The 27,079-nt window shown below is 56.9% G+C and overlaps 1 protein-coding gene across 1 annotated transcript in view; it reads right to left on the minus strand.

Annotated features, from left to right (window-relative positions):
• The window catches only part of NFAM1 (NFAT activating protein with ITAM motif 1), a 44,545-nt gene that overhangs the window by 12,673 nt on the left and 4,793 nt on the right, over positions 1 to 27,079 (minus strand). The window contains exons 2-4 of the mRNA XM_028115340.2: positions 14,999 to 15,334; positions 13,462 to 13,574; positions 6,081 to 6,161 (exon numbers count right to left, since the gene is read on the minus strand). Coding sequence (XP_027971141.1) covers positions 6,081 to 6,161; positions 13,462 to 13,574; positions 14,999 to 15,334 — 530 coding nt within the window. The remainder of the gene's footprint in view (positions 1 to 6,080; positions 6,162 to 13,461; positions 13,575 to 14,998; positions 15,335 to 27,079) is intronic.

The raw sequence follows: 27,079 nt of genomic DNA on the forward strand, positions 1-27,079 counted from the left end.
GGGCTGGGCTATGCTCTGGGCTGGGCTGGGCTACACTCTGTGTTGGGCTGGGCTGGGCTGGGCTGGGCTGGGCTGGGCTGGGCTAGGCCTATTTGTCTGGGACCCAGGCCCTCCAAGTCCTTTGCCTCCTGCTGCTCCATGGGGAACAGCGCTGACCCAAATGGCTGTCAGCCCTGACAGAGGTGTGAAGTCAACGGCAAAGCCTCCATCTAGCCCAGCTGAAGCCAAAGCTTCAGTCAGCTGCTGTGGGCCAAGACCTAATCTGAGGGTTCTAGACATTGGTCCCCCTGTAAGACCCACCCCCCTCCCTGTGACCAAGGAAACACAAGAGCTCACTCTCGTGGGCACCCACACATAGAGACTTGTACAAGGCACCCCGGAGGCAGAGGGGTGCAATTTGGGGGTGCTGTTTGGAAAGGAGCGGTACTCGGCGGAGAAGAAGTAGGGCAGGGTCCTGGCATGTCTGAAGGGAGCCGCCCGTAGTGGGGGCCAGAGTCTGGGAGACAGGGCTGGGGTAGCCGTGCAGTGAAGGCCGCTCGTGCCAGGCTGGAGAGCCGGCAGTGGGGAGCCCCTGGAGGCTCCTCAGTGGGAAGCGACCGCACTGGCGGTGTGTCAGTGAGGTCCCCCCGCCGCAGTGAGCAGGAATGAGGGTAGCAGGACAGCCAAGGCTGGAGCAGAGTTGAGGGGAGGCATCCAAGTGCCACTGAGGGACAGTGACCCCACAAAGCTGATGCCCCATGTGTGCCGTGGTGTGCCCCGGGGTGCCCAGCCTGAGCCCAGCACGGAGCCGCACGGAAACCCAAGCATCTGGAAGGTGAGAAGGGCCCTCCACTTGTCCACAGGGCCCTCGACTGCTGAGCACCTACCGTGTGAGACAAAGCACAATCACGAAAGTAAGAGGTGGCCATAAGGGCCATGGAGGGACACGAGAAGGAAGATTGGGAGGTTGGGGCCATGGAGGGGGTGCGAAGCTTGCAGTTTTAGAGGGGAGCTCCGGGAAGACCTCCCCGTGAAGGTGCCGTCGGAGCAGAGCTTGAGGAGTGAGGGAGCGGCCCGTGGACAGCTGCAAACAGCAGAGGACGCGGCCAACACCAAGGCCCCACGGCGACGGCATGCCTGCTGTTTGGGGAACAGCAAGGAAGCCAGCGAATGACAGGAGGAGATGGGGCTGGGGTGTGGGGAGCTCAGGGAGGCTCTGTGGAGGCCCTGACGTTGACTCTGAGTGAGGCGGGGACCTTCAGAGGCCCACAGCAGCTGTGAGAATGTGCTTCATGGAGCTCCAGCTCCAGGGACCAGGACTGAGCAAGGGTCCCAGCTGCTGGGCTCTGGAACCCACCGTCATGGGTGCATGGAGGCCAGAGGCCCTGTGCACAGCGGGGATGCCAGCACAGCCTCCCACCCCGGGAGACAGAAGACTTCTCTGCCGTGGGCACTCCTGGGCCTTGCTGAGCCTTCCCTAGACTGCGTGGCATCGAGGCTCCCTCACTCAGGACCAGCTCTACTTTGGTCTGACTGCTCGCCCAGCCTTCCCCATTTTCCCTCCTAAGTGCTTTCCCTAATAAGACAATTTCGGGCTCACCCCAGCTTAGTGGCTGCTTCTCGGAGGACCAGGACTCAGCAAGGCCTCTGAGCAGAATGAACGGAATCTGTGCTTGAGCAAAGTCACTCTGCCTGCTGCCCAAGGGCAAGGATAATAATAAGCCGGCTGGGGGACGCCTGGGTGGCTCAGTCAGTTAAGCATCTGACTCTTGGTTTTGGCTCAGGTCCTGATCTCAGGGTTGTGAAATTGAACCCCTCATTGGGCTCCGTGTTCAGCACAGAGTCGGCTAAAGTTGCCTCTCTCTCCCTCTGCCCCTCCCTGCACTCGCGCGCTCTCTCTCTCTCTCTCAAATAAATAAATAAGTAAATCGTAAAAAAAAAAAATAGGCCAGCTGACCAGAAACCAACTGCAGGACACCAGGCAGGAAATGGTGGTGGCTCCCACCAGCATCAGCACTGGAGGGGTGTGAAGGTGTGGGGAAGGACATGCTTTGAAACAAGATGTGCTGACAGGTCAGATATGAGCAGGGATGGAGGGAAGGAAAAGACAACTTCAAATGCTCAGCCTGAGCAGCTAGAAGGACGGGGCAGTCAGTCCCTGCAAAGAGGACTATGAGTAGAGGCCCCTGGGTTGGTAAAGAATTAGAGGCTGGTCTGAGAGAGAAGGCAGTGACTCGAATGGAATGACTCTGGTGTTCAGAGGACGTGTCTGGCTAGAGACAGAAATGTGGGCGTTCTCAGAATGTAGATGTTCTCAAGCCTTGCGGTTGAATGAGATTCTCCAGGGAGGGGATGAAGATCAAAGATCAAAGAGGAAGGGCCCCAGGACTGGACTCCGATGTTCAGAGGTCAGAGGTCCACTGGTTCCTAAGGAAGAACCAGGGGAAGGAAGCTAAGGAGGCCTAGTAGTGAATCGGGGGCAAGGGCATCAGGAGGGTGTGGAATGTTCCAGGAGCAAGTAAAGAAAGTGTGTCAAGGAGGAGAGGGAGCTTGATAGTGTCAGATGCTGCTGACTCATCAAAGGAGTTGAGGGCCAGGAACTGACCGTTGGATTTAACAATGTGGAGGTCGATGGTGACCTTGAGAAAGAAGATTTTGATGAATGCATGGGCAGAAAGCCTGACTGAGTGGGTCAGAAAGGAGAGAGGAAAACTGAAGACAGTTGTGACATTTCTGGTATGAGTCGTGGAGAAAGGACAGGGTCGCCAGAGAGGGATGTGGGCTCAAGAAATACAGGATGGAAGAAATTGTAGCATGTTTGCAAGTTGTAAATGCAATATTCTACTGTTAAGCCCTATTTTACAGATTATGGAACAAAGACTCAGGAAGTTTAAGTAGCAGAACCTATGAGCAAAAGAACTAGGCTTTGAACCCCAGTCTGTCTGACCCACTCCAAATCCATGCCCCTTAATAGATCACTTTTAAAAAACAAATTGGATTGGCACAGCTTTTTTTTTTTCATGTCACAATATGTCATGAACATTTTCCCACATGAATAAGAAGTAAAATTTGATATAATTAAAAGGAGAAATAAACAAATCTACAATCATTCGGACAGATTTAACTCACTTCTCTTAACATCTGATAGACAAAAAATAAAAATCAATGTTAATGAAATATTTTAAACAACATGATGAACAAACTTGACCTAATTGGTGGGTGCCTGGGTGGCTCAGTGGGTTAAGTGTCTGCTGTTGGCTCAGGTCATGATCTAAGGGTCCTGGGATCAAGCCCTGCCTCAGCTCCCTGCTCAGCATAGTCTGCTTCTCCCTCTCCCTCTGGCCCCTCCCCACTGCTCATGCTCTCTCTCTCTCTCTCTCTCTCTCTCAAATAAAGAAAATCTTAAAGAAAAAAAAAAACTTGACCTAATTGACATATATAGAACACTTAGTCAGCCATGCACAATGCAAATTCTTTGCAAGTGCACACGGAATACAAGCTGAGCCACAAAGCAAGTTTCAAGACTTCAAAGGATTAAAATCATACTGAATATATTTTCTGATCACAGCGGAATTAGCAAGAAATAAGAAAGAACAATGACTAAAAAGTAATTAAACATTTGAAAATGAAGCAAAAATACTTTTAAACAACCCATGGGGCAAGGAGGAATTCTCAACAGAAAGTTTAAACTGAAAGATAGTGAAAAGACGATATATCAAAACTCGTGGGATGCAGCTAAAGCCATACTTAAAGGGAAGCTCATAGACTTTAATGCATAGATTCGAATAGAAGACAGATTGAAAATCAATGACCTAAGTATCCATCCAAAGAGAGTAGAGGAGGAATGTACAAAAATCCTTTTCCGGAGACGGGGAACAAGACAAGGAGGCCTACTGTCACCCTTCCTACTCACCATCCCACTGGAGGTCTGGGGCAGTGAGAGAAAGGAAGAAGAAGGAAATAAAAGTATGAGGACAGGAAAAGAAGAAATGAGACTTCCATTACTCATGCGTGTGACATGAATAGACTGAGTTCATAGAAAATCCAAAGGGATTTGCAGAGACCTGTTAGGATTAATGGATGAATTCAACAAAGTCACTGGATACAAAGTTGATATACAAAAACCAATCATATGTCTACATACCAGCAATAGGCAATCAGAAAACAAAAGTGAACTGGGGACATCACCTGTATCCTCAATCCCTAATACGAGGACCAGTGAGATAGCAGGTGTAGACTCCTACTGCAGTGCCTGGCACGTCGTAGGCACTCGACAAAGGCTCCTGACGTCATTATCCCCGTTGTTAATGCCATTCTTATCGACCTCCCTTCACGCCTCCTTTCTGTTCTGAAATCTCTTAAAGCCGCCCTGCAACTCGGCAAGGCAGCTGAGCCTCTTCCCCACACTCCAGAGAAGGCTGCCTGAGCCTCAGAGAAGTCTAAACACAGGCAGGAAAGACGTCCCGTGCAGGAAGGAGTGAGTCTCTTCCAGTAAAAGTGCGCTTGTAGAAGGATATTTATTCGTGTAGAAAGATGTTCTTGAGATACTGTAACATGAACAAAAATAGCTGTATTACTCAAAAAAAAAAAAAGTGTGTGTGAGTGTGTGTAGGGGTCTTTTTGTGTGTATTTATAGAAAAAAGACTGGAAGCTATAGAAGACAATGTTACTGGTATTTATCCTGGAAGATAGGCCTGGATGATGGTTATTTTCTTTATATATATGCATACATATATGTATATGTATTTATATAGCATATAGATCTACAGACCTGTAGATATGTCTATCTATGTCATATATATTATATATATGTGTGTGTAGGTGTATATATAGAGAGAGAGGGAGAGATCTCACGTGTGTGCGTGTGTGCGTGTGTGCGTGTGTGTGCGTGTGTGCGTGGAGAGAGAGAAATGTTTTTATTCAACAGCTGACACCAGAATTCCTCACAGGGAAAATACCATGAGTTTCTGGGAGAGAAGAGAGAATATGGGGAAATCTGAGGCCACGTGGGAAGCAGTGGCTGGTGGAAACCCCCAGGCTGGAGGGGAAGGCTGTCCGAGGGCTGGCCGTGTTGCGTTCTGTTTGGAGTTGCTGGTTCTGTGGCGACATCCGCTTTGCCTCATCCCCATCGGTCCCTATCCTCAGTAAACAGGGTCATATTCCGAATACCCTCGGTGGGGACTCGAATTTCGTGTGTGTCTGGGTGGTGGCGACAGGAATGGTGACAGCACGGACAGGCAGAACCCTCGTGGAGGGGCAGCCCTCGAACGCGCCCCCGGGAGAACCCGCAGGTCCCCTGCAAGGCTTCGCACCCGCCAGGTGTGGAGCCAAGATCCTAACCTGGTGGCTCTAGAGCTCACAGAGTTAAGACCCCAGCTGACACTGGGTGGTATTTATTCTTCACTTTCTCTACAATGAGCATATGCTCCTTGCGGAACTAAAACACACAGAACTGAAAAGAAATGTTCATCACCCTCGCAGCCACTGGGCGAGGGCAGGGGGGCTGCGTGCTGGCTGGTGGGCGGGCTCACACCCAGGGCACCGGGCTGAGCCTCCCCCAGGTAAACACGGAGACAGGTGCAGCGACAGGAAATGCTTATGACACGACACCCCGGGCCGGGCCCTGTCTCTGTTTGAGTTTAAGGATAGAAAACAAGGTCTGCGTGTGGGGTGGGGGAGGTGTGAAGAATTGAGAAGCGGTGAATGTGTTGGGACTTAGGATGGTGCCTGACCCTTTCCTTTCTCTGCGATTTCTTGTTGTTGCTGGGATGTCGCTTGTGTAATCCAAACAGGAAGGGGTTGGTGAGCTGGTCAACGTCATTCGGTCAGATGAAGGAACTTTCTTCATGCCTCGCTGCCCCTTGTTCCAGAAGTGGAGGGGTGAGCTGGGGAAGAGGCGGGGCCCGGGGGCACCTCACAACTACCTACCGGCCGGGGGCCAGGGGCCACACACATGTTCATCTTCACAGAAATTCCACCAGGTGGAAATTCTTGTCCCCAGTTTGCAGACAAGGAACACGGCTGGTACCTGACCCAGCCAGGGAACCGGGCCCTGCGCCAGACCTCAGAGAGGCAGAGGGAGCGTAGGCCCCGAGACTCACTGTGTAGACGGATTCGTCCGGAGGCTGCTGCTGGCTGTGGGCGCTCGGGTCCGAGTGCTTCTGAGGAGCCTGCATCCTTTTCTGTGAGGAAAGGAGTCTGTCAGGGCCGGGGATGGGCGGCTCCCACCCCACAGACCCCACCAGGGCAGAGAATGGCAGATTGGCAGGAGGCCACTCAGCACCTCGTCCCCACCCTCCCCAAGGAAACGTGGCAAATGCCTCCGAGACCCACATCACGCCACTCATCTGCCCGCACAGACCGGAAATGGTAGAGACCGCCACGAGGCCTCGCCCACGGATGCAGTGCCTGGCTCAGGGACACGGTGCCAGGTGCCAGGGTGCCAGGGTCCCCGGCTGCGGAGCTGACTGCTGGGGGTGGTCCTGAGCAAGTGCCAGCCAGACCAGATGTCTGGTCCCCCTCTGCCCCTGCCCCTCTCCGGGCCTCAATTTCTTCAGCAAGGAACCCTCCTACACGAGATTGTAGCAAGGATTCAGGGAGGTGACTAGGGGATAAGTGCGTGGCCCTCAGGTGGCACAAGGCGGCCCTTGGCCGACAAACACACCCTTGTCAGCCACCTCTGGTTAGCCAGGTGGTGTGGAGAGGTGGACGGCGGCCCTGCCTGCCTGGGACTGAGGGCCTCGTGGGGAGACGGATGGCGAACATTCAGTTTGACTCAAGTATGGTTCATGCACTGACCGACGGGACAGAGCCCCTGGCACACTCTGGGGGACAAATGCCTCACCTGGCAGAAAGAGGTGCTTATTTTTTTTTAAGATTTTATTTATTTATTTGAGAGAGAGGGAGGGAGCATGAACAGCGGGGACAGGGAAGAGAAGACCGCCGGCTGAGCAGGGAGCCGGATGCGGGACTCGATCCCAGGACCCTGGGATCACGACCTGAGCCGACTGAGCCACCCAGGCGCCCCAGAAAGGAGTGTTTAAAACCTAAAGGCTGAGGAACACCTTTGGCAAGAGAGGGAGGGGAGGCAGAGGGACCAGAGTGCCAAGACCTAAAGGTCTCGGGGAACTTAAAGACAGTCGACGTGGCCAGAGAGAGGGGGAAGCTTCCCGGCTCTGGGGCCCAGCTAACAGCGTGGACGCTGGAAGGCATCTGAGCGCCTCGCGCAGGAGCGGCCAGGAGGGGCCAGCGTCAGAAGGCTCCTGCCGGCCGAGGCAAGGCTCTGCTGGTGGCCGTGGAGGCGGGGGCGCTGGGCCCGTGGGGAGGCACCGGGCTCCGCGAGACGGGCAGCTCCTTCCGAGGCCGAGGGAGGCCTCCCGGTCACCCCGCCTCGTGCAGGCACCACACTGCCAACCGCGCAGCAACAACAGCCTCATCTCCGGGCAGGAGCTAATTAAAAATTCTGGCCGCCTGCCCATCCCCAGCCCGTGTACTCGGGATTAGCTTTCCAGGCAGAAGCCAGAACCACCCCAGTCACAGCCTGATCGGGGCTCAGGAGAGGGGGCCTCACCGGATGCCAGCCGGGGCGCGCTCTGAACGCATTACCTGCCCTGTCTCAACGTGCTTCTCGACAAGCCTGCAAGGCGAGTCTGCACGTGGTCTCTGTTCCACACTTGAGGACCAGGAGGCTCAGAAAGGGCAGGAGACTTGCCTGAGGCCACAGAGCCAGCCATGGCAGAGGTAGGATTTGAACCCAGGTCTGTGTGATTCACCAAGATGCTGGCCTGACCGTATCTGGAGTTTTCGCCCCTCTGTTTTGTACGAACGTGTGGGTCTCATGGACAGTTAGATCGGTGCTGGCCTCCGTGTGGCACTTTACAGTTTACAAAAACCCCCTGAGACTCGCTCTTAGTGTCATTTAATTCTCTTTATAGCCTGAGGAAGTAGACTTCGCAGAGGGGTGAGCTGAGGCCTGTCCAGCTAGTCGGATGACTGCCTTTGGATGGAACCCGGGTGTCCTCTTCCAAATCTAGTGTCCCTCCCCCTCACTGCCTGCTTCCTGAGGCATCTGTCACAGTCAGAGGCCACGGCTCACCTCAAGACAGCGGCGGGGGGGGGGGGTGGCTGGTGCCTCTCCCTTCGCTGAGCCTGTCGGCCTGGACACTTGTCAGGGCTGGTGGGTGTGAGCTCGTGGGCAGGGGCTCTTCTGGGCCCTGTGGTGAGCAAGCCAGGCCCAGCCCCGTGGTGCTTCTACCGACACCGGTGGGATTGCCCGGAGGCAAGTGCCACTGTGGGGTTGTGGGAAGGAGCCCCACGACTGCCGGGGGCTGGGGCGGACTTCTGAGGGCTCGCCCTGTCTCCCGAAGACAGGACGAGAGTCTGAGGAAGTGTCGCAGGCCACGGGGACGAGGAGATCGCGTGGGGGCGGGAATATCCTTCGTCAGGGACATGCTCAAGGATGGACTGTCAGATAGAAAGAGGCCAATGGGAGTAAAAGGTGAGAGCGGATGAGCCGGGAGGCTGGCGAGGGCACGGCCACAGAAGGCGGGGAGATGAGGCCTGGGCTACGGCCCACAGGGGCTGCCCCCCTCGAAAAATCAGAGGGGTTCATTTTGTTGCAGGGGTGAGGATGCTCCACCCCTCGGAGCCAGCCTTGCCCTCCCCGGGTGCCTTGTTCCCTGCCGTTAACATTTGCCCAGTTGTGATTTTCAAATGAATAAACCAATCAGTGTGGCCACCAGCAGCTCAGGAAACCTGTAGAGCCTCAATCTCCCCCTCTGTACAATGGGAGCAATACTGTCACCTTGCCCACCTCACAACCTGGCCACCTGCGACTCATCTTCCAAGGCTCAGCGCTCACTTAACTAAGCCATGCCTCCCTCCCACAACCATTTGGCATGAGTCAGGCTCCCCCTGGCGAGGGGGGAGCCTAAGCCCCTGCCCTCTGGGGCTTAAGTTATAGTGGGGGAAACAGTGGCAAACACATAAGCACAGGTGCGGGGAGCAGAGCTGGAGGGGACTCGAGTGGGAGCAGGGAGACCTGTATTTGGGTGAGGAGCGAGGGAAGCCCTGGGCTGGGGGATGAGGCAGGCGAGATGGGGCTGGATCCTAGACAGGTTGTGTGCGGGGCTTGCTGCGGGGGAGGACGGAGGAGCCAAGCACAGCTCTAAGGCTTTCGGCCTGAGCATCTGGGGACAGGGCGCCGTCTGCCGAGGCAGGGAAGACTTGGACGCTATGAAGCGGTGCCAGGGAGAGTGAGCGCCGATGCCCGTGGGCCTCACACGGTGGACATGGTCTGGGGCTCGAGGAGGGGCCCGGGCAGCGTCAGGGGTGAGGACCGTCACCCCGGGATCAGAGCAATCACCGGGGAGTGTACAGAGTGGGCAGTGCTCTGAGGAAGGGGCCTGAGATGCGCGATGAGCAGAAGCCGCGAAGATGCAGGTGATCAGCACGGGGCTGCCCAGGGGTCCAGGAAACAAGGGAAGAAGTGTGCAGGGGAGGAGCGTGACCGTAGGGGGTGAGGACGGGTCAGCCATCAAAGTCGGACGGAGGCTGCCTGCTCTGGGAAGCCAACTCTGATCCATCCCCAAGCTGGGGGGGGCGGCGGGTGGGGAGCCCTCTGGCCTGCTCTCATGGCAGGAATCATCTGCCTTTTCTGGGCCAGGAGCTCCCGGCTTCCATTCATTTATCCGCAGCTGCCTGGGCTCCTAGGGTCCTCCGTGCCTCCTCCTCCCTGGTCTTCTCGTCTTGGCCCCCATGGCCTGGTCACTGGCTGGGGGGCCCCCCCTGCGTGCTCTGTTCCTGCATTCAGTTCACGCCACGCTGGCCTGTGAATGAAGGGCCACCGGGGCCCGCCCAACTCTGGAGCGGCATCCACAGGGTCCGCATCCCAAATTTGGATCCAGTTCCAGGGAGCTCTGGGGACTTCTCTGGCCTCTGGCCTTCTGAGTTCTCTCTCCTTCAAGGCCAGGCTCCTGCCCCAGCCCTCCCTCCTCCATGTGCAGGGAGGGAAGACAGGAAGCGTCTATGCACTGCACTCCCACTGTGGGTCAGGCACCCAGCTGGTGCCTCCCAAATGCTGTCTCTTCCCCTGCCTTTCCAGGTGAGGGGTGAAAATCCATCCTTAGCCCCGTTTCTGGAGGAGGCGAGCAAGGCTCAGAGAGGGCTGTAGCTTGATGAGAGGGCAGGGGCTGCATCTGTCTTGCTTTCCACTGTGTCTGGCACTTAGCCCGGTGCCTGGCATGCACTAGAGACTCAGGAGCTATTCCTGGAAGGAGACGGGCTAGGAGTCGCTGAAGCCGTGCAGCAGGGGGAGCGGCTGGGCTCGGAAGCCAGGCCGGGCTGAGTGTTATCCCCTCCCCTCCTCCCCCCCAGACTTTACTGAGCACCTACCTACTCTGCGCCGGGTGCCTCCCTGACCTTGCAGGACCCCGAGATCCAGCCATTACGATCCTGTTTTTGCAGAGCAGCTGCTGAAGTGAAGGCTCGGGGTCAAGGTCTTGACCTGACCCGATTCTGCCCCTCACCTGCTATGCTTCATACCCACGGAAGGCACCTGTGCCTTCACTCATACAAGCCTGGTGTGGGGGTCCACAGCCCGAGCGTGGGTCCTTCACCACCCCTGCCTGACGCACGGTCTCTGTGTCTACACCCAAGTCCCACCAGCTGCTCAGTAGTCGCTGAGTGACAAACAAGTCAAGAGCCGTCCTACCGGGGCGCCTGGGTGGCTCAGTCGGTTAGGTGTCTGCCTTCGGCTTGGGTCATGATCTCAGGGTCCTGGGATCGAGCCCCATGTTGGGTTCCCTGCTCAGTGGGGAGTCTGCTTCTCCCTCTGTCTCTGCTGCTCCCCGTGTTTGTGCTCTCTCCCTCTCTCTCTCAAATAAATAAAATCTTAAAAAAAAAAAAAAAAAAGAGCTGCCCTACCTGCTACCATCATGGGCAGAGCACCAGGGGTGGGGGAAGAAATATATTGGGGATGAGAGCCAAGCTGGGCATACAGTAGGCGCTCAGCACATGCTGGTTGATGGAGGGAAAGTGGGCCTAGTGGCGGGTGGGTCTCTGTCCTAAACCTGGGATTCACGGGAGGCCCAGTGGAGCGTTTCCCATCATCTTCTGTCTTCACTGCTCAGTTGTCCCCGTGACCAGGCCAGAGCCAGGGGGCCAAGGACCCCCGCGGGACCTCAGAGCAGTGCCTGCTCCTTGGGCGGAGCAGAGTGGACAACTCTGCGGCTTGTCAGCAGAATGAGTCAAACTAGGAACCGGTCACTCCAGGGTCACACCCCACATCTGCAGCGTCCCAAGGAGGATCACGGGACACAGGAGAGGAACTAGAGGGGTGGCTGAGGCTCTCACCAGGCTCCGGCTCACAGATGGCAGGAAAGGCAGCCTCCAGAGTTTTATGGCAAATCAAGTGGCCGTGTTCACCTTCTTTTATCACCTTGGAGCCTTTTCTGGAAGAGTGATCATGTCTGCAGCCCGAGGCAAGGTGGGAAACGGAGGCCCGGGTCCAAGTCCCAGGCCTGCCGTGTACTGGCCATGTGGCTCAGGCAAGTCCTTCCTCCCGCTGACCTTGGGCTGCCTCTCCCATTCTTCGGTCCCACAAGGGGTCTGCCAGACACTCACCTCAGCAGGTCCTGACCTGGAGGCGCCCAGGCTGAGGGGCTCCCTTGTAAGCAGGGGGCTCTAGCAGACTGTATCACCTCCTCAGCAAATCTCACCAGCTCCACCTTTGGCCTCTAACCTGCCTTGCCCACCGCTTCCCCAGAAGTGCTGTGCCTCGGTCACCTCTGCCTGGACTAAAGCAGTAGCTCCTCACAGAGTCTCCCCCTGCTTCTCACAGCTGCCGGAGGGTCCATCGGGATCAATCTGATCCTGTTCCACGTCTCCTACGCCCTGCAGGGCCTCCCGGCTCACTTAGAGTAAATCCAGTCAACGCTCCTTGAACTCAGGCCGCACCACCCACCTGGGGCCTCCCTGCAGTTCCTGCCTCAGAGCACCCATACGTGCTGTTCCCCTGCTGGACACACCGTTCCTTACGTCTGCCCGTCCCCCTTCCTTCCAGGTGTGGTGTGGGGAGGCCCTCCCTGACTCTTTATTAAAACCCGCAAGCTCCCTCATTCCCACACTCATTACTCTCTTCGTTTTGCTGTATTTTCCCCCAACACTTATCACATCCGTTATGCTACTTATTTATATGTTTGTTTATGGTCTGTCTCCCCTCAGCTGGAATACAAATTTGACGAAGGCAGGGATTTCCTGGGGATCCATTTTAGTCATTGCTGTAGCCCCGGGGCCTTAACAGGGCCTGGAAATCAGTAGGTGCTCAGTATGGGTTGAACGAGTCAACACATGAAATCCCATCTCAGGGGCCCTTCCCTGGGTGCGGACAGGGACCGGCCCTTTGGGGGCAGGGGCTGAGCCTCTCTTGACCCAAGGAAGCCCCATGGTGGTGCAGAGCCCTCTTCCCACACTCAGGGCCTTCGCCAGCTGAGCTGCTCCCCAGGCTCGGCCCCTAAGGCTGCCAAGGAGCAGAGGAGCTCTTGGTCCCTAGAGGGTGGGGAGCACTGGCCCGGGCTGTTCCGATTGAGGCTTTCAAGGAGCCAGGAGAGGGGTCCAAATTGCAGCCTGGGGCCCTGACAGCCATCTTTGCCCTCCCCCCCCGAAACCGGCAGAACCTGGCACCCACTGGGTAACGCATTCTTTTGCCCAACAAACATCTACTGAGCACCCCCTACACCTGGGCGTGCACAGGGCACGGAAACAAGCTCACCTCGGCCTCTGTCTTCAGGGCACTTACTGCCTGGCAGGGAGGGCAGGCATCGAACCACCACCCACAGGGCTGGGTGACAACGAGAGTGACAAGAGCCCAATGGGGAGACAACCCTCCCTTGTGTTGGTGCCATTGCAGCCTTGGACCAAGCTGCCCCATCCACGTGCACCCCAGCCCTGACTCCGCCACATGCTTGCCGTGTGACCCTGGGCAAATCACCACCTCTCTGGGCCTCGCTTCCCAGAGTCGTAAAATGGAAAGAAACGTCCCTCGCAGAGTTACGGTGGGACACAGAGGAGAGCGCGCGGCAGGGTGCCTGATAGACAGTGGCTCTTAGGAAACACTTCCTCCTCCCATCTGGGGTGCTAGGGACCCAGAAAACCAGGATGGTGCCTCCTAATCCAAAGAGCCAGAAACGGGGCTTGAGCCTTGCACTGAAATACTCAGGAGGACCCGTGGCCTGGAAAAGGCTGACGGGCCCTGGTTTCGTGCAAGAGCCAAAGGGACCCGGTGGTGGCAAGCTAGCAGCATGGGGGTGGGTGAGGGTGGGGTCCCGGTGCAGGGAGGCCACGAGGAAGACCCCCTCACCGAGGCCCACTGGGACGCCGTGCAGGGCAGGCAGGCGGCCCCTCTACTCCTTGGGAGGCACCCGAAGCCACAGTGAATGGGCTGGAGGGGCGGCGCTGCTGGGCGTGCACATCCACATCCCCTACCTTCTTCCAGAGCAGCAGGGCTGTGACCAAGATGCTCAGCACACTCAGGATGCCAGTGAAGCAAAAGAGCAGGAGCTGCTGGGAGCCCTGCGGGGGCCCTTGGTACCCTATGTCTAGGAGCAGGGCAGAGAAGCAGAAGGGTTAGTCACCTGATTAAGGCTGGGGCGCACCCCACCCCGCCAAGCCCCAGGCCCCCAATCCCTACGATCTCCCTTACCCAGGACTCCACTTACAACACTCCCCCCGAAGGAGCCCCCCAAACCCCCACCCCTACCAAGGTGCTCATTCCCACACTGGCTTTTGGCTAAGCCCCTTTCTAGGTTGGCGGCCTTGATTCTTGTTAAGGTCAAGGAACACATCTTTTGCTTCTTAAGTGTCCCTGCCTCGGAGTGAACTGGCCCCGGTGAGAGCTGCCCGTGGGACCCCGGGCGAGTCGCGCCATCTCTCAGGCCTTCTGTTTTCCGTGTGTGGAGAGGTGGTCACGTGGGCAGGTGTGATGAGGGTGGGGGAATGGGTTTGGCCTGGGCCGAGCAGGGGGCTGGCCTGCACCAGGGGAAGGTGAAGGGCCCAGCCCGGCCCCTTCCCTTGAGCCATCCATTCTTTCATCTCTCCCTCCCTCCCTCCCTTCCTCCATCCCTCCCTCCCTCCATCCATCTGGCTGGCAAAAAACTGCCGAGTGCCAACCACGTGCCAGGCACATCCGTGTCTGTTATTTATCAAACATTTCCTATTACCAGACACCAGCCCTTGCACGCAGGATCTCATTCATCCCCATAAAAGCCCTTGACGGGCAGGGTATTGCCATGAAGCCCGGGCCCCTAGCCACATCCGGGCCAGTCCAGCTCCACGGTGCCCCCAAATCCCAGCCCCTACTGGTGGGAAACACAGAGGCAGGTCACAGCCTCATGGCTTTGCCGATGTTAACTTTTTACAGTCATCACTCCTTTGGGGATGTGATGAAACTAGGAACCTTTCCCAGAAATACGTACATGAGCCAAGGGCTGCCACTGACACACATGTGCATGAGCCCAATTTTGTACTCACCCCCCCCCAACCCACACACACGCACACACACAAGGTGCCAGAGAGAAGTGCCAGAGACTTCTCTCAGGCACCTGCCAGACGTGGCCAGAGACATATCTGCATCCCAGGCTTCTGCCCTTCCCAAATCAAGGTAGATGTCAGCACACCTGTGCAGCCAGGGGCTCCCTGAGGACACTTGTGTTTTGCCAAATCTGATAGATGAGGCAGATATGACCCGCTTTATTTATTTATTTTTAAAGATTTTATTTATTTATTTGACAGCGAGAGAGGGAACACAAGCAGGGGGAGTGGGAGAGGGAGAAGCAGGCCTCCCGCGGAGCAGGGAGCCCGATGCGGGGCTCGATCCCAGGACCCTGGGACCACGACCTGAGCCGAAGGCAGACGCTTAACGACTGAGCCACCCAGGAGCCACCCAGGTGCTCCTATTCCCCTCTTATATCCTGTGCCCCAAATTCTGCTGTGTGAAACCTCTGGGTCCTGCAGGAAGCCTCACCTCTGACCAGGATGAAGATGCCTTTGCTGATTTTATGGAAATCGGGCCACTCCACGGAGCAATAGTAGGTACCCGTGGCCGATGCATTGGGCAGCTTGGGGGTGACCCCACATTTCAGAGCGTGCTCCTCGTTCTCTTTGCCCAGGTCGGGTAGGCACTTAATCCGCTCGCTGGTGCTCTTCCGGTTCTGGAGGTCCATATAAAAGTACGAGGCTGTGAAGTTCTTGAATCTGGCCCTGTCTGTGTAGGTGATTCTGCAGTCGAAGGAAATGGCCTTGTTGGCCAGAGAGACCAAAATGGGCGCACCAGTGTGGGTCACCTTCGCCATCTGCCCTCCTGCAGGGGAAGAAAAAGGAGAGTGGGAGCTTACCCTCCGGGTCGCTTCAGTCCTTTCTACCTCCTCCCAAGGACCTCGGCTCACACTCACACCTTTCATGCAGTCACGGTGTGCGGGCGTTGTGCCAAGTGCTTTACACATAGAACTCTCCATCTCCCAACACACCCAAGGCAAAGTGTGTAAGAGCTCCACTTCACAGAGAGGAAGAACCCGAGGGTCAGGCAGGTCAAGCTGCTAGCTTTCACTCTCTCAGCAGGGACGGAGTCGAGCTACAGCCCCGCCCAAGGCGGGCGGACTCCAGACCCCACAGTCCTAACCACTCTCCTGCTCAAAGGCCAAGAAGCCACATTGGATAAAAGCCCCAGTTGGAGAAGACCCAAAGCTGCTGAAGGATGAGAAGAGGAAGGAGGCAGGAGACAAGATAAAGAAACGCTTCCTGGCAGGAAGAAGAACTTCTTGGCAGTGGACACACAGAGGGGAGCCATGGCTCCCCCCAGCCTGAAGGAGGAGGCATCAGGAGAGACAAGCCTTGCCCTGAACCAGAGCTTGGAGAAGAATTTGTCAAGTTTCTGTAGACTGTAACGAGCAATGCCCCACGCGCAGCCACGACCAGGACGTTCGATGACTGTTACAAAGGCAGGTACCTGGGGGAGCCTCCTCCCTCCTGGACACCTGGACACCCCTCCTCATCACAGGCTCCTAGGAAAACAGTGGCACCTGCCCGGCTGGGCCTCCCACCCTCCGGCAGGCTCCCGGAGGCACACAAGCCCCCTCAGCTTCACTATGCCTCGTCCCCTAGCACCTTCCTTCTCCAGCGGCCGAACTGTTCTAAATTGAGGTCGGCAGCAAGCAGCCGAGAACATGCCGGCCAGGCTGTTAATCGGGAGAAGATCACGCATTTGAGTTACTCAGAGGGAGCTGCCAGATTTATTTCGTTGGGGAAATCGAGGGCCCCCTGCCCGGGGTGCAGGCCTGGTGTGAGGCCAGGCTGGACTCGTCTCTGGGCTCTTCCGCTGAGCCCTGCACTGGGTCCCCAGGGGAGGCGAGGCCAGGGCCTCTGGAAGACTTGGGGACAGGGCAGAGGTGGCCCTCTAAACCAGTCAGTCCCCTGAAACTCCGGCCACACTGGTATTTTGAGCTTCCTGTTGAGTAACTAAAGAGATCGCCCCTCCTCCAAAGAAGGAAGAGCAGTGACATTTCCAGGGAATGGGCTGGATGTCCCAGCGGACCGGCTTCGTTGTCCTGCGTGAATATGACGATGCTCACACCTGGAGGAGCCCCTGGGCTGGGACCCAGGGCTCTCCTCTGCTGAGTGGGGCGGGAAGGATTTCACAGGTCCCTGATGTCTCTGGGCGCGACTGCAGGGTGGTCGTTGTGGCTTGACTACAACATTATGTTCATACTTTCCTAAAAACAAGGAGCACTGATTCAGGGCTGAAGCTTGCCTGAGACGCGGCAGCCAGGGCAGGGGTGCAGCGGGTGGAGGAAGGGGTCATTGCGTGATCCCAGGGAAGGAGAAGGGGCCGAGGGCTGAGAAGGACCTGATTTGCCCTCCCCGGCAAGGCCACGCTGCAGTCCTTCCCCCCTCCCCAAAGGGCCACTTCCTGCGTGCTGCATCCACCCCTGCAGGCCCCTCTGCCTGGGACTCCTACCTAGTCCTCCAGACTCAGCTCAGGACCCACTCTGACTTCGAGCCACATTCTCCTGTTTGGCTCTCCAGGCAGCCAGTGTTCCCTGCTGGGGGTCGGGAGGTGGGAACCTGACCAAAACCACCAGGAAAGTGACCACACCAGGGCTGGCACAGAAGGCTCTTCTCCCCCCCACCCCGCACCGCCCCCCCCCCCGGGGGGGGGCCTCCTGCTTCTCTTCTTGGTGTGTCTGAGAGGCCCGGGGAGACTGGGCACACTGGCCATACTATAAGGCTGTTTGTCCTGGCAGGAAGCCATCCATCCATTTGTCTCAAAAAATTTTCTGCGTTTGAGGTATCCTTCTAGAAAATGATGGAATGTGTTAGTGTGATTAAGCCTATCTTCACAATTTGGGGGACATCTTTAAAAATAGATGACTGTCGTTCTGTATGCTTCCAGGATTCGTGATTTTAAGGTCAGAGGGTTAGGATCGTGACCATGCACGGCCCCAGCTTGGGTCTGCCCTAGAGGACAGCCTCAGACCTCGGGACAAACCACAGTCCGAGTGAGGAGGGAGGCAGTCTCTGTCGATGGGGGAAGGGCAGCCAGTCTGGGGGCAGCAGGTGAAAAGCAAGGAGGAGGAGGCCTGCCATTGCCGAGAAGGAGACTGGTTCTGGCCCGATGGTGCATCCTATGGCCTCCACTGCCCCTTCTTTTTTGGGGGTGTTAGCACCCCAGAGCCTGGACCACCGTAGCCTAGCTCCCACCCCCGTCCTGGACCGTCCCTCCAAGACGCCCCTTCTGGGGTGCAGGCTGGTCCAGCTGACTGCTAAGTACCCCCCCATTAGGGTTCAGTGCTGTAGAGAGATTCATAGTAATTCCTGTGTCCACAAATTGCTTGCGGCTACCATTTGTTTACTCCCACAAACATTTAAGGAATACCAGTTAGGTCACAGGTCCCACCCCCGGCCTGGAGGGGCTCCCTGCCTCGCAACAGGGAAGCAGAGGGAGCCAGGGCTGGGAGGGAACCACTAAGCCTATCTAGGGGTGTGGGGGAGCGACACGCTGGTGACCTGGAGGTCTGGAGGTCATCAGTGAACTGAAAGCAGGAACACACATGGACAGCAGGTTAGAAACAGCCCAGGGACACAAGGGCAAGGAAAGATATAGAAGGCATACTCTGGCTGGGCATGACACAGGCCCGTGTCAACTGAACACCACGACAATCCTTTGAGACAACATTAGCAGTCCCACTGTGCAGACAAGCCCCGAGGGGGTCTTAGAGGCCCGAAGCCACAGAGTTCCTAAGTGGTGGAGCGGGATTTGAGCCCAGGCTTGTCGGTGCCGAGGATGTGACACCAGCCCCCCGGGCTGAGCAGTGGGGTCAGGGACACAGTGGAGCATGGCCCGACACAGGGCAGGGAGTGTTCACCATGGCCTACAGCACAGCAGACATCAGATGCTGAGGACAGGGGTTCGTCGGATTCCCGGCACAAGTCACAGCTTATCCCAGTTGTAGGCCAGGTGGCTGCATGACAGAGACCAGGGGTGCAGAGAGGCTTGAAGAGGGCTGCAGGGGCACCCGAACTGCCCTTCGGGCACCTGCTTCTCACCCCAGGCTCAGAGGGGCTCCAGCGGGACCCTCCCAAAGCTTGGGGCATGCCCCCTGAGTGCACGGAGATGGCACAGTGGCTGGTGTCCATCTTGCACCTGGTGGCGGCTGTATCACCATTTGTCCCTTGTTCAAGCCAAGGGAGCAGGTCTCCTGTGGAACAAGGTGGGCCGGGGCAGAGGGAGCCGGCCAGGGGATCCTCTTAGATTCTGCTCAAGGGCCGCCAAGAGGGGCACAGAGCCCAGGGAGGAGGAGTGGGGCGGGGAGGGGGGGCTCGGATTCCTGGGGCTGAGGAGGGAGGGAGGGAGGGAGAGCCACGGGAGGCCAGTTGGCACACCCCAGTGACCCACGGAAGTGCCCGAGGGGGTCCACTACAAACCCCGCGAGTGCCCGGGGCACAGGGCCAGCTATCCACGGCCCCTGACCAGCAGGGCTCTTCTGCCTTCTTCCTGCTCCTTCCCTGTCACTCTCCACCCAGCTGACACATGGGGAAGGGCCACCAGGGAGCCTGGGGGGAAGAAGGGAAGAGGGCCCTCACCCCTTATTCTCATACAGGTCCCAGACGCCACCTCCAGCGTGCATCAAGTTCAGCCTTTTGGCTGTCACTCTGGTTGGTGATATGAAGAACCAGGGCTTGGTTTTGACTGTGAGTGACCATAGGGCAGAGGCGCCGGAAGAGCTCAGGCTGGCTTGGCTTTCCCTCCAGGTGCCGGGGGACGTGTCCCCGAGACCAAAGGCCTAAAGGGCCGCAGGAGCAACATAAAGTTGCTCTTCAGATAATTCTCCAGGAGGCGGGTGAGTCCTCGGCGCGGCCGAGGGCAGGGCGGGCACAGGGAGGAAAGTGTGGCCAGGAGCCTGGTTTGTTCACTGCAGGGAGATGGATTCATTCAATTCGCAGAGCTCCCTGCCTGAGAGGAAGAAGGGCCTGGAGGCGGCCATGGGCCGTGAGAGCAGAGATGGGGCAGGTCAAGGAGGGATGAGAGAGAGGACGGCCGGATCTCCCACCTGCCCAAGCACACCACTCTTTCCGGTGCAGGTCGGAGAAGGAGAGAAGAACTGTGAAGGGCAGTTCCAGGGGGAGGTTGGGAGAAGTGTGAGCCTGCGCCAATGCGGATGGTGCAGAGCGGAGAAGGGGGCCCCCCTGCCTGGAGGGTCAGGTCCATGGAGGGAGGAGGACGAGGAGCAGGGCCAGCCCGAGATGGGATCGGGAACAAGTTGTAGCCTGATGCCTGAGAGGAACCTGCTCCCCGGGGCCCCCAACCCAGCCCAGCCCTGCCCCAGAGCTTGGTTACTCATAAGGCATCCTCGAGCACCCACCCCCCCGCCTGCCCCCCCGCAAGCACAGAGAGCGCCACTGGGCAGCTCAGGTGACACGGCTTTGCAGGCGCGTCCTCCATCCCTCACTTCTCAGCAGCTCCAAAGACTGCTAAGAAGCCTGGGACCCTGCCAGGAATATGGGGTCAGGGGGTGCCTGGGGAAAACCTAGTTTCTTGAGGCATCAGGCCTGGGTTTGGACCCTGGTTCTGCCACCCAAAGGCTGTGCAAACTTGGGCAGGTGGCTTTCTCTCTCTGAAGCTTGGTGTCTCCCCTAAAAAACAGGAGAGCAACAATGCCAACCTGACAGGGTGGTCACGGGATGAAATGGGGCTGGAACATTCTGAGGCAGCCACAGGGCCAGGCTGCCTTTCCGCAGCGACAAGAAAGAGGCAAGGAAGTCAGAGGAGCCCTGAGTCCTCGCTGAGTCTAGAAAGGCAAATGCCATCCTGAGCCTTCTGCCTAGAAAGTACCAGGCCCACAGGGCAGGGCACACGTGGCATGGGGTGGCCTCCACACATGACAGCCTCTCTACCACCTTGGGCCCTGGCCTGGCCACAGGGGAGTGGGGGACCCCCTGGGGTGCAGACCCCGGGCCTGGTGCACCAGGCTCCCCTGCCAGGTGTCCGGTGTGTGCAGGCACGGAGAACCTGCCCCCCCCAGAAGCTTCCTCCTGCCCTCTCCCCTTCCTGCTTATCTGTTGCCCTTGTTGGGAAAGATTTTGTCCACTGCCCACTGGCATCAGATCCCTCTTTTTTCAGTTCTCCTTTTGAATCTGTGGCCACTTGAACTTTAATCTTGAGAGCTGGTTGGAGGGGCCCCACTCCCACCCTGGCCCAGGGACCCCATGCCAAGTCCCTGGGGCGAGGGATTCATAATCAAAGACTTGCCTGGATGTAGGAAGGATGCCCACCCTATCTGTCCCCCACAGCCCCTACACAAAGCACCCCGCATCCACCTGACAGTTCCAGAATCTGGGCTCCTCTCCCTGCGCCCCCACCCCGCCAGGAAGCTGCCTGGCTCCGCTGCCTCCCGAGGAAACCACAAACCATCTTGCTGACCCTGCTGGGGTGCCCCAGCAGAGGGGACGCAGGAAGGAGGCTGAAATCAATTTACGTGGTGAGGACAAGCAGTTTAAAAACATAGAACCATGGAGCATTTTGTGAGTAATAAGGGCGCTTTTTGTGACCTGGTTTCAGTTATACTCATACAGCTGGGTTCAGACAGGGTCGTGCTATAACGTGCATTCCTTAACTTTGGGTCACCTTTATTTTTTTTTATTTTTTTAAAGATTTTTATTTATTTATTTGAGAGAGCGAGAATGAGAGAGAGAGAGAGAGAGACCACATGAGAGGGGGGAGGGTCGGAGGGAGAAGCAGACTCCCCGCTGAGCGGGGAGCCCGATGCGGGACTCGATCCCGGGACTCCAGGATCATGACCTGAGCCGAAGGCAGTCGCTTCACCGACTGAGCCACCCAGGCGCCCTTGGGTCACCTTTAAAAAAAAAAAAATTGCAAGTCCCTGGATTGGAGGATCCAGGCCATGCCTCCGGGCCCCACCAGCTCAGCTCAACTGCCCTCCACTCCCTGCCCCACAGACGCCAGGCCTGCGGCGCCCTCGAGCTTTTGGTCATGCTATTGCCCCTGCTCAGAATGCCCTCCTGTTCCCTTCCTCTCCCAGGACTGGGGAGTCACCCTCTCGGTCTGCAGGACTCCCCCTGCCCTGCACAGAGACTCAGGCATTGCTGTTAAGCTGCATGATGATAAAAACGCTACTGTCCCTGGGGGGCACCCTCCCCTTTTGCAGAGGAGAAACCAGAGGCTCTGAGAAAGGAAGAGATTTGCCCAGCAGCACAGCTAGTCAGTGGCGGGGATGGGATTTTAAGCAGGGTCCCTTAGGGTCCTTAACTCCACACTCTTCACCGCTGCCCTATGCCGCCATTTAAAATCTGAGAGCAGGAGGGCGCCTGGGTGGCTCAGATGGTTAAGCGTCTGCCTTCGGCTCAGGTCGTGATTCCAGGGTCCTGGGATCGAGTCCCGCATCGGGCTCCCTGCTCCTTGGGGGCCTGCTTCTCTCTCTCTCTGTCTCTCATGAATAAATAAATAAAAATCTTTAATAAAAAAAAAAAAAATCTGAGAGCAGGAAAATGAAAACATCTCTCAAACAAAAGCTGTGCCCCTTTAAAGGGAGCTAAACATTCAGAGGCCATTTCTCTAGATTTGGGGCCATTTCTCTAGATTTGGGTCATCAAAGAGGCAGACACATCAGGCAGCCTATGGGATCTGGGGACAAAGGTCCTCACCAGAACTGACCCTGCTGCTTAAGGAGGACAGCTACTGATGTCCAGCTCAAGGAGAGCCTGTGGCTCCCAGAGCAGAAGTGAGTGGTCCCGTGTATAGACTGGTCCTGCGGCAGCACCAGCCGAGTGCCCAAAGGGCCAGCCAGCGCCCCTCCTTCACTGCAGCGATGACATCCCCCGCCCCCGGCGGCCGGCACGCCCTCCCTCCCCGCTCTCCCCAGCTGCCCGGGCCTCCTCGCGGCCCCTCTGACCCACCTGGCCCAGGCCTTGGCCCCAGCTCTTCACTCTGCCTGGAACTCAATCCCCTCTGCGGCCACCAGCAGCAGCATCGACAGCCAAGGGTGTGTGAGAGTCCGGACGTGCTGATCAAAAGTATCCATCTCCCCTTAGGTCGATTTTAAAAGAAAGCACTTTGATTCTCCGGCTACAGAAGAAAGCAGTTCCCACGGTCTTTATTTTAGGCATGGGGTTTTGCCCTCCAATTTAATTATGGCATCTCTCAGAGCCATGCCTTTTTTTTTTTTTTTTTTTTTTTTTGCTTTAAGGCCCATCTGAAGGGCTGCTGGGAAGCCACAAATGTGGGGCTGCTGGCTTTATTACAGGGCTCCGGCCATTTTCCTGAGCATGAATCCCAGGATGCCACCGAAAAACAGGGGCGTCCTCCAAGGACCCGCGCATCAAACACAGCGGCGCGTGGCCAAGTGGCTGATTAGGGAAAAGCGTGTAGCAGGCGTTGGAAGGCAACCTTTGAACAGAGAGTGTGTATTATGAAGCTTTTAGCGCTGATGCCCTCGGAACTCTGCTATCAGACCGGCTGTCACATCTTTCAACACCTCCGAATTACAAAGATGCATACGGATGTGGCTTGCCTTGGGGGCCATTTCCACAGCCTGCCTGCATTCTGTTCTAAAGCCTCCAGACTCTGGACCCTGGGTGCACCGTGGCCACGCGGGGACACAACCGAGTGCAGAATGTCAAATGTTTGGTCCCAGAAACGTAGACGCTTCGTGGGTATTAACTGCCATTGGTTAGAGCCGTCACCTCTCCTCCAGCTGGTTTGAAAACGCAAGTTTCTCCAACTTCGTAGCTCGTTTGAGGGTGTGGCCTACGACAGCTGGAGACTCAGTTTCTCCCTTTATACCCTCCTCTGCCCTCAAAGAAAGGCGTCGGGATGGGGTGGAGATGGTGGTAGGACCAATGAGGCAGAGTGGGGGTTCTGGTCCTTGTCCCTGGATGGGTGTAGGAGAATGGAGCGAGGGGGTGGACCCCACCAGGGCACTCCCTTGCGGTGGGTGCCCACCCAAAGTCCTGCCAGGGAGGGCCAGGCCCCGCCACTGGGCAGAGCTCACTGATGAAGCTGGAATGTGGGAAGATAAAGGGAAGTCACAGAGCCTGCAGAAACCCAGAGCAGGGGACCCAACCCAGCTGGGAGGAGGGCAGCGGATTCCAGGAGGTGTGACCCTTGGACTGGGTCTTTGTTTTTTTTCATTATAATTCTTCAGCCGCCCCCCCCATTATAAAAGGGAAACATGCTCACTGTGGGAGTTCTAGACACCACAGAGAAGGGTCAAGAAGAACATCGAACTTGCCCGCCGTTCCGCCATGCTGACGTCACGGCTGTAGACATCGTGACGAGTCTCCCGCGTCACGTTACCCAGCCGGACTCTGAAGGAAGGGCGGGGCGCAGCCAGGTGGGGGAGGGGCGCGGAGAGGGGGGCTTAAGCGCAAAAAGCTCTTGGACGAAGCTTCTAGAAGTCTTGAAACAAGATACCCGCCATCATTGGTAGTTGGGGGGACTCAAAAGATGTGTGGAGTTGTAAGGTTTGGGGGGGCTCAGGGAGGTGGAAGTGGGGGGCAAGTGTTGTCCTGGAAACCCGGGGGGAGCTTCTGTGGGCTTCTGGATCAGGGATTGACAGGATCACATTCTGTGTTAGAAAGACAGCAACAGGGCGCCTGGGTGGCTCAGTTGGTTAAGCAACTGCCTTCGGCTCAGGTCATGATCCTGGAGTCCTGGGATCGAGTCCCACATCGGGCTCCCTTCTCGGCAGGGAGTCCGCTTCTCTCTCTGACCCTCCCCCCTCTCGTGTGCTCTCTCTCTCAAATAAATAAATAAAATCTTTAAAAAAAAAAAAAAGAAAGATAGCAACAGAGGGGCACCTGCGGGGCTCAGGCGGTTAGGCGTCCAACTCTTGACGTCAGCTCAGGTCACGACCTCAGGGTCCTGAGATCCGAGCCCCGTGTCGGGCTCCTTTCTGGGCATGGAGCCTGCTTAAGATTCTGTCTCTCTCCCTCTCTCTCTGCCCCTCCCCACCTCGAAAGAAAGAAAGAAAGAAAGAGAAAGAAAGAAAGAAAGAAAGAAAGAAAGAAAGAAAGAAAGAAAGAAAGAAAGAAAGAAAGAAAGAAAGAAAGAAAGAAAGAAAAAGAAAGAAAGAAAGAAAAAGAAAGAAAGAAAGAAAGAAAGAAAGAAAGAAAGAAAGACGGAAGGAAGGAAGGAAGAAAGAAAGAAAGAAAGAAAGAAAGAAGGACGGAAGGAAGGAAGAAAGAAAGAAAGAAAGAAAGAAAGACGGAAGGAAGGAAGGAAGGAAGAAAGAAAGAAAGAAAGAAAGAAAGAAAGAAAGAAAGAAAGAAAGAAAGAAAGAAAGAGAAGAAAGAAAGAAAAAGAAAGAAAGAAAGAAAAAGAAAGAAAGAAAAAGAAAGAAAGAAAGAAAGAAAGAAAGAAAGAGAAAGAAAGAAAGAAAGAAAGAAAGACGGAAGGAAGGAAGGAAGAAAGAAAGAAAAAAAGAAAGAAAGAAAGAAGGAAGGACAGACGGAAGAAAGAAGGAAGGAAGGAAGAAAAGAGAAATACTACAGAGTTTCCGTCTTCAGCTGCCTAAAACCTCGCATTAGTGATTCATTCTGAGGGCTTGGGACCCTTCCCCCTCCAGCCTCCTTTTAAATGCGTCTGGCTGTCAACACACAACTCCTTCCTGTAGAGGCCTTCCTCACGTCACTTTTATCCTGACTTCTCTTAAATCTCTATCTCCCCGAAGATCCGGCACCCTCGGGCACAAAATCACTCACTGCCCTCCATGCTCCCCAGCCCAATGGCCAGCCCTGTCCCTGCTGTCAGCCTCCTCCCCTCCCACGGCAAGAGGAGGTCAGCAAACACCCTGGAGGCTAAGCTGTGGCTCCCGATGCTTCTGGCCTTGACCCTCACCTGCAGGTGCCTCCCTCTTTGACCTTTCCTCCTCCCCCCAGAGCTCCCCAGCCGGCACCTTCTCTCTCTGCCCTTTCTCTGGCTTTTCGCACAGAGCCCACCTCTTAAGGTTGGGTACCTGTTCCCAGTGCTGTCGGCACCCTCAGCTGCCTCTGTCATGCCCTTTGTACCTCTGAGCTCCTGATGCTCAGAACCATAGGGGAACACCCTGGCAGGGCAGGGCTGGCCACTGGGTTTGTCGGGGGCGTGGGAGAGTGGGCACCACAGAGAAGGTTGCCGAGTTTGACCTTGACCAACAGGTTGGAATCACCAGGTGGGCGCCCCCTCTTCCCTTCCAGGAAGAGGGGGCAATAGGAGCAAAGGCTTAGGGGCAGTATCATCCAGCATGGCTGGAAAGTGGGCTGTGGGAGCGGGAGGCAGGAGCCAAGAGGCAAGGGTTGCTCAGGGCCAGGGGGCGGGAGAGGGTCTTATCTAAACCCACCGCAGCTGATGGCCGTGAGACAGTCTGCTGCTGTGCTCCATGGGCCCACGAGGGATCGTCCTGGTATATAAAGGTTGTCCGGTCCAAAAAAGGGGAGTTAGTGATTCAAAGGGCATGTACCCCAGGGGGCGCTTGGGTGACCCCGTCGGTTAAGCATCGACTCTTGGTTTTGGCTCAGGTCATGATGTCAGGGTGGTGAGATCGGGCCCCCGGGTGGGGCTCTTCGCTCAGCAGGGAGTCTGCTTGAGGTTCTCTCTCTCCCTCTGCCCCTTCCCCTGCTGGAGGGCACACACACTCTGTCTCTCTCAAATAAATACATAAATCTTCAAAGGGCAGGGATCCTTTTAAATTTTTAAATTTTGATATGAGTTGCCAAGTGGCCTTCAGAAATGTGCTGTGGACCCTGTAGCCAGGGCTGTAGGCAATACCCCACCCCTGCTGACTGAGAGAAGCTAGCCTGCCTTGCCTGGGGTTGTGCTCGCGTGGCGCCCCCTTCCCCTAGCCCACCGGCGGCAGGCAAGATCTGGCCCTGAGCCCCACGGGGGGTTCTGGCTTCTCATTGTACTTTCTTCTCCACAGCCCATGCAGTCCTGGGGTGGGGGGAGCAGGTACACCCCAGCTTCACCACACCTCCCCTTGCAGGCACCCCGTCCCCATGGTTGAGGCCCCACGGGCCCTCCCTGAGGGGTCCCAGGTGCCAGGTCCCAGGGCCACAGGTGGCCCTGGATGTGCCTTCCTGCTCCCGAGGCCTGCACTGGAGGGTGCCAAGTGCCCCGACAGGGAGGTGGGGGCTGAGTGGTCAGGTGACTTGGCCAAGTCTCCCACAGCTCAATCCCAGGCTGGCCAGACTGTCCTCCCCAGGGGGCCAGGAGCTCCCCCTGCCAATTTCACACCCACTCCTTTCCCCTCCCCCTCTCCAGCCTCAGGTCACCCCCTCCCCTTCCTCGGCTTCCAGCCCCCACCCCAGCACCCGAGGCCTGTACTCCCACTGCAGCCTCTAGATCCACAACAAGGGTCAGATCTCAGGTGTTAGGGCCCACGTGGACGCAGCACTCCTGGATCCACACTCTCATTCCCAAGACATGAGGGTCTCGCTGCTCCGCCCGTGCCGAGAGGAGCCTGAGGCCCAGGCCCCCCGCCATAGCGGACGGACCCACCTCGCAGCCCTGGACCCACGTGCCTCTCCCGGTGGCGTCGCATCTCCACCCCGCCCT

Source organism: Eumetopias jubatus, unplaced genomic scaffold (assembly GCF_037043125.1).
Source record: "Eumetopias jubatus isolate StellerSeaLion01/CBP00866 unplaced genomic scaffold, mEumJub1_p1.0 scaffold_8, whole genome shotgun sequence".
Taxonomy (NCBI): Eukaryota; Metazoa; Chordata; class Mammalia; order Carnivora; family Otariidae; genus Eumetopias; species Eumetopias jubatus.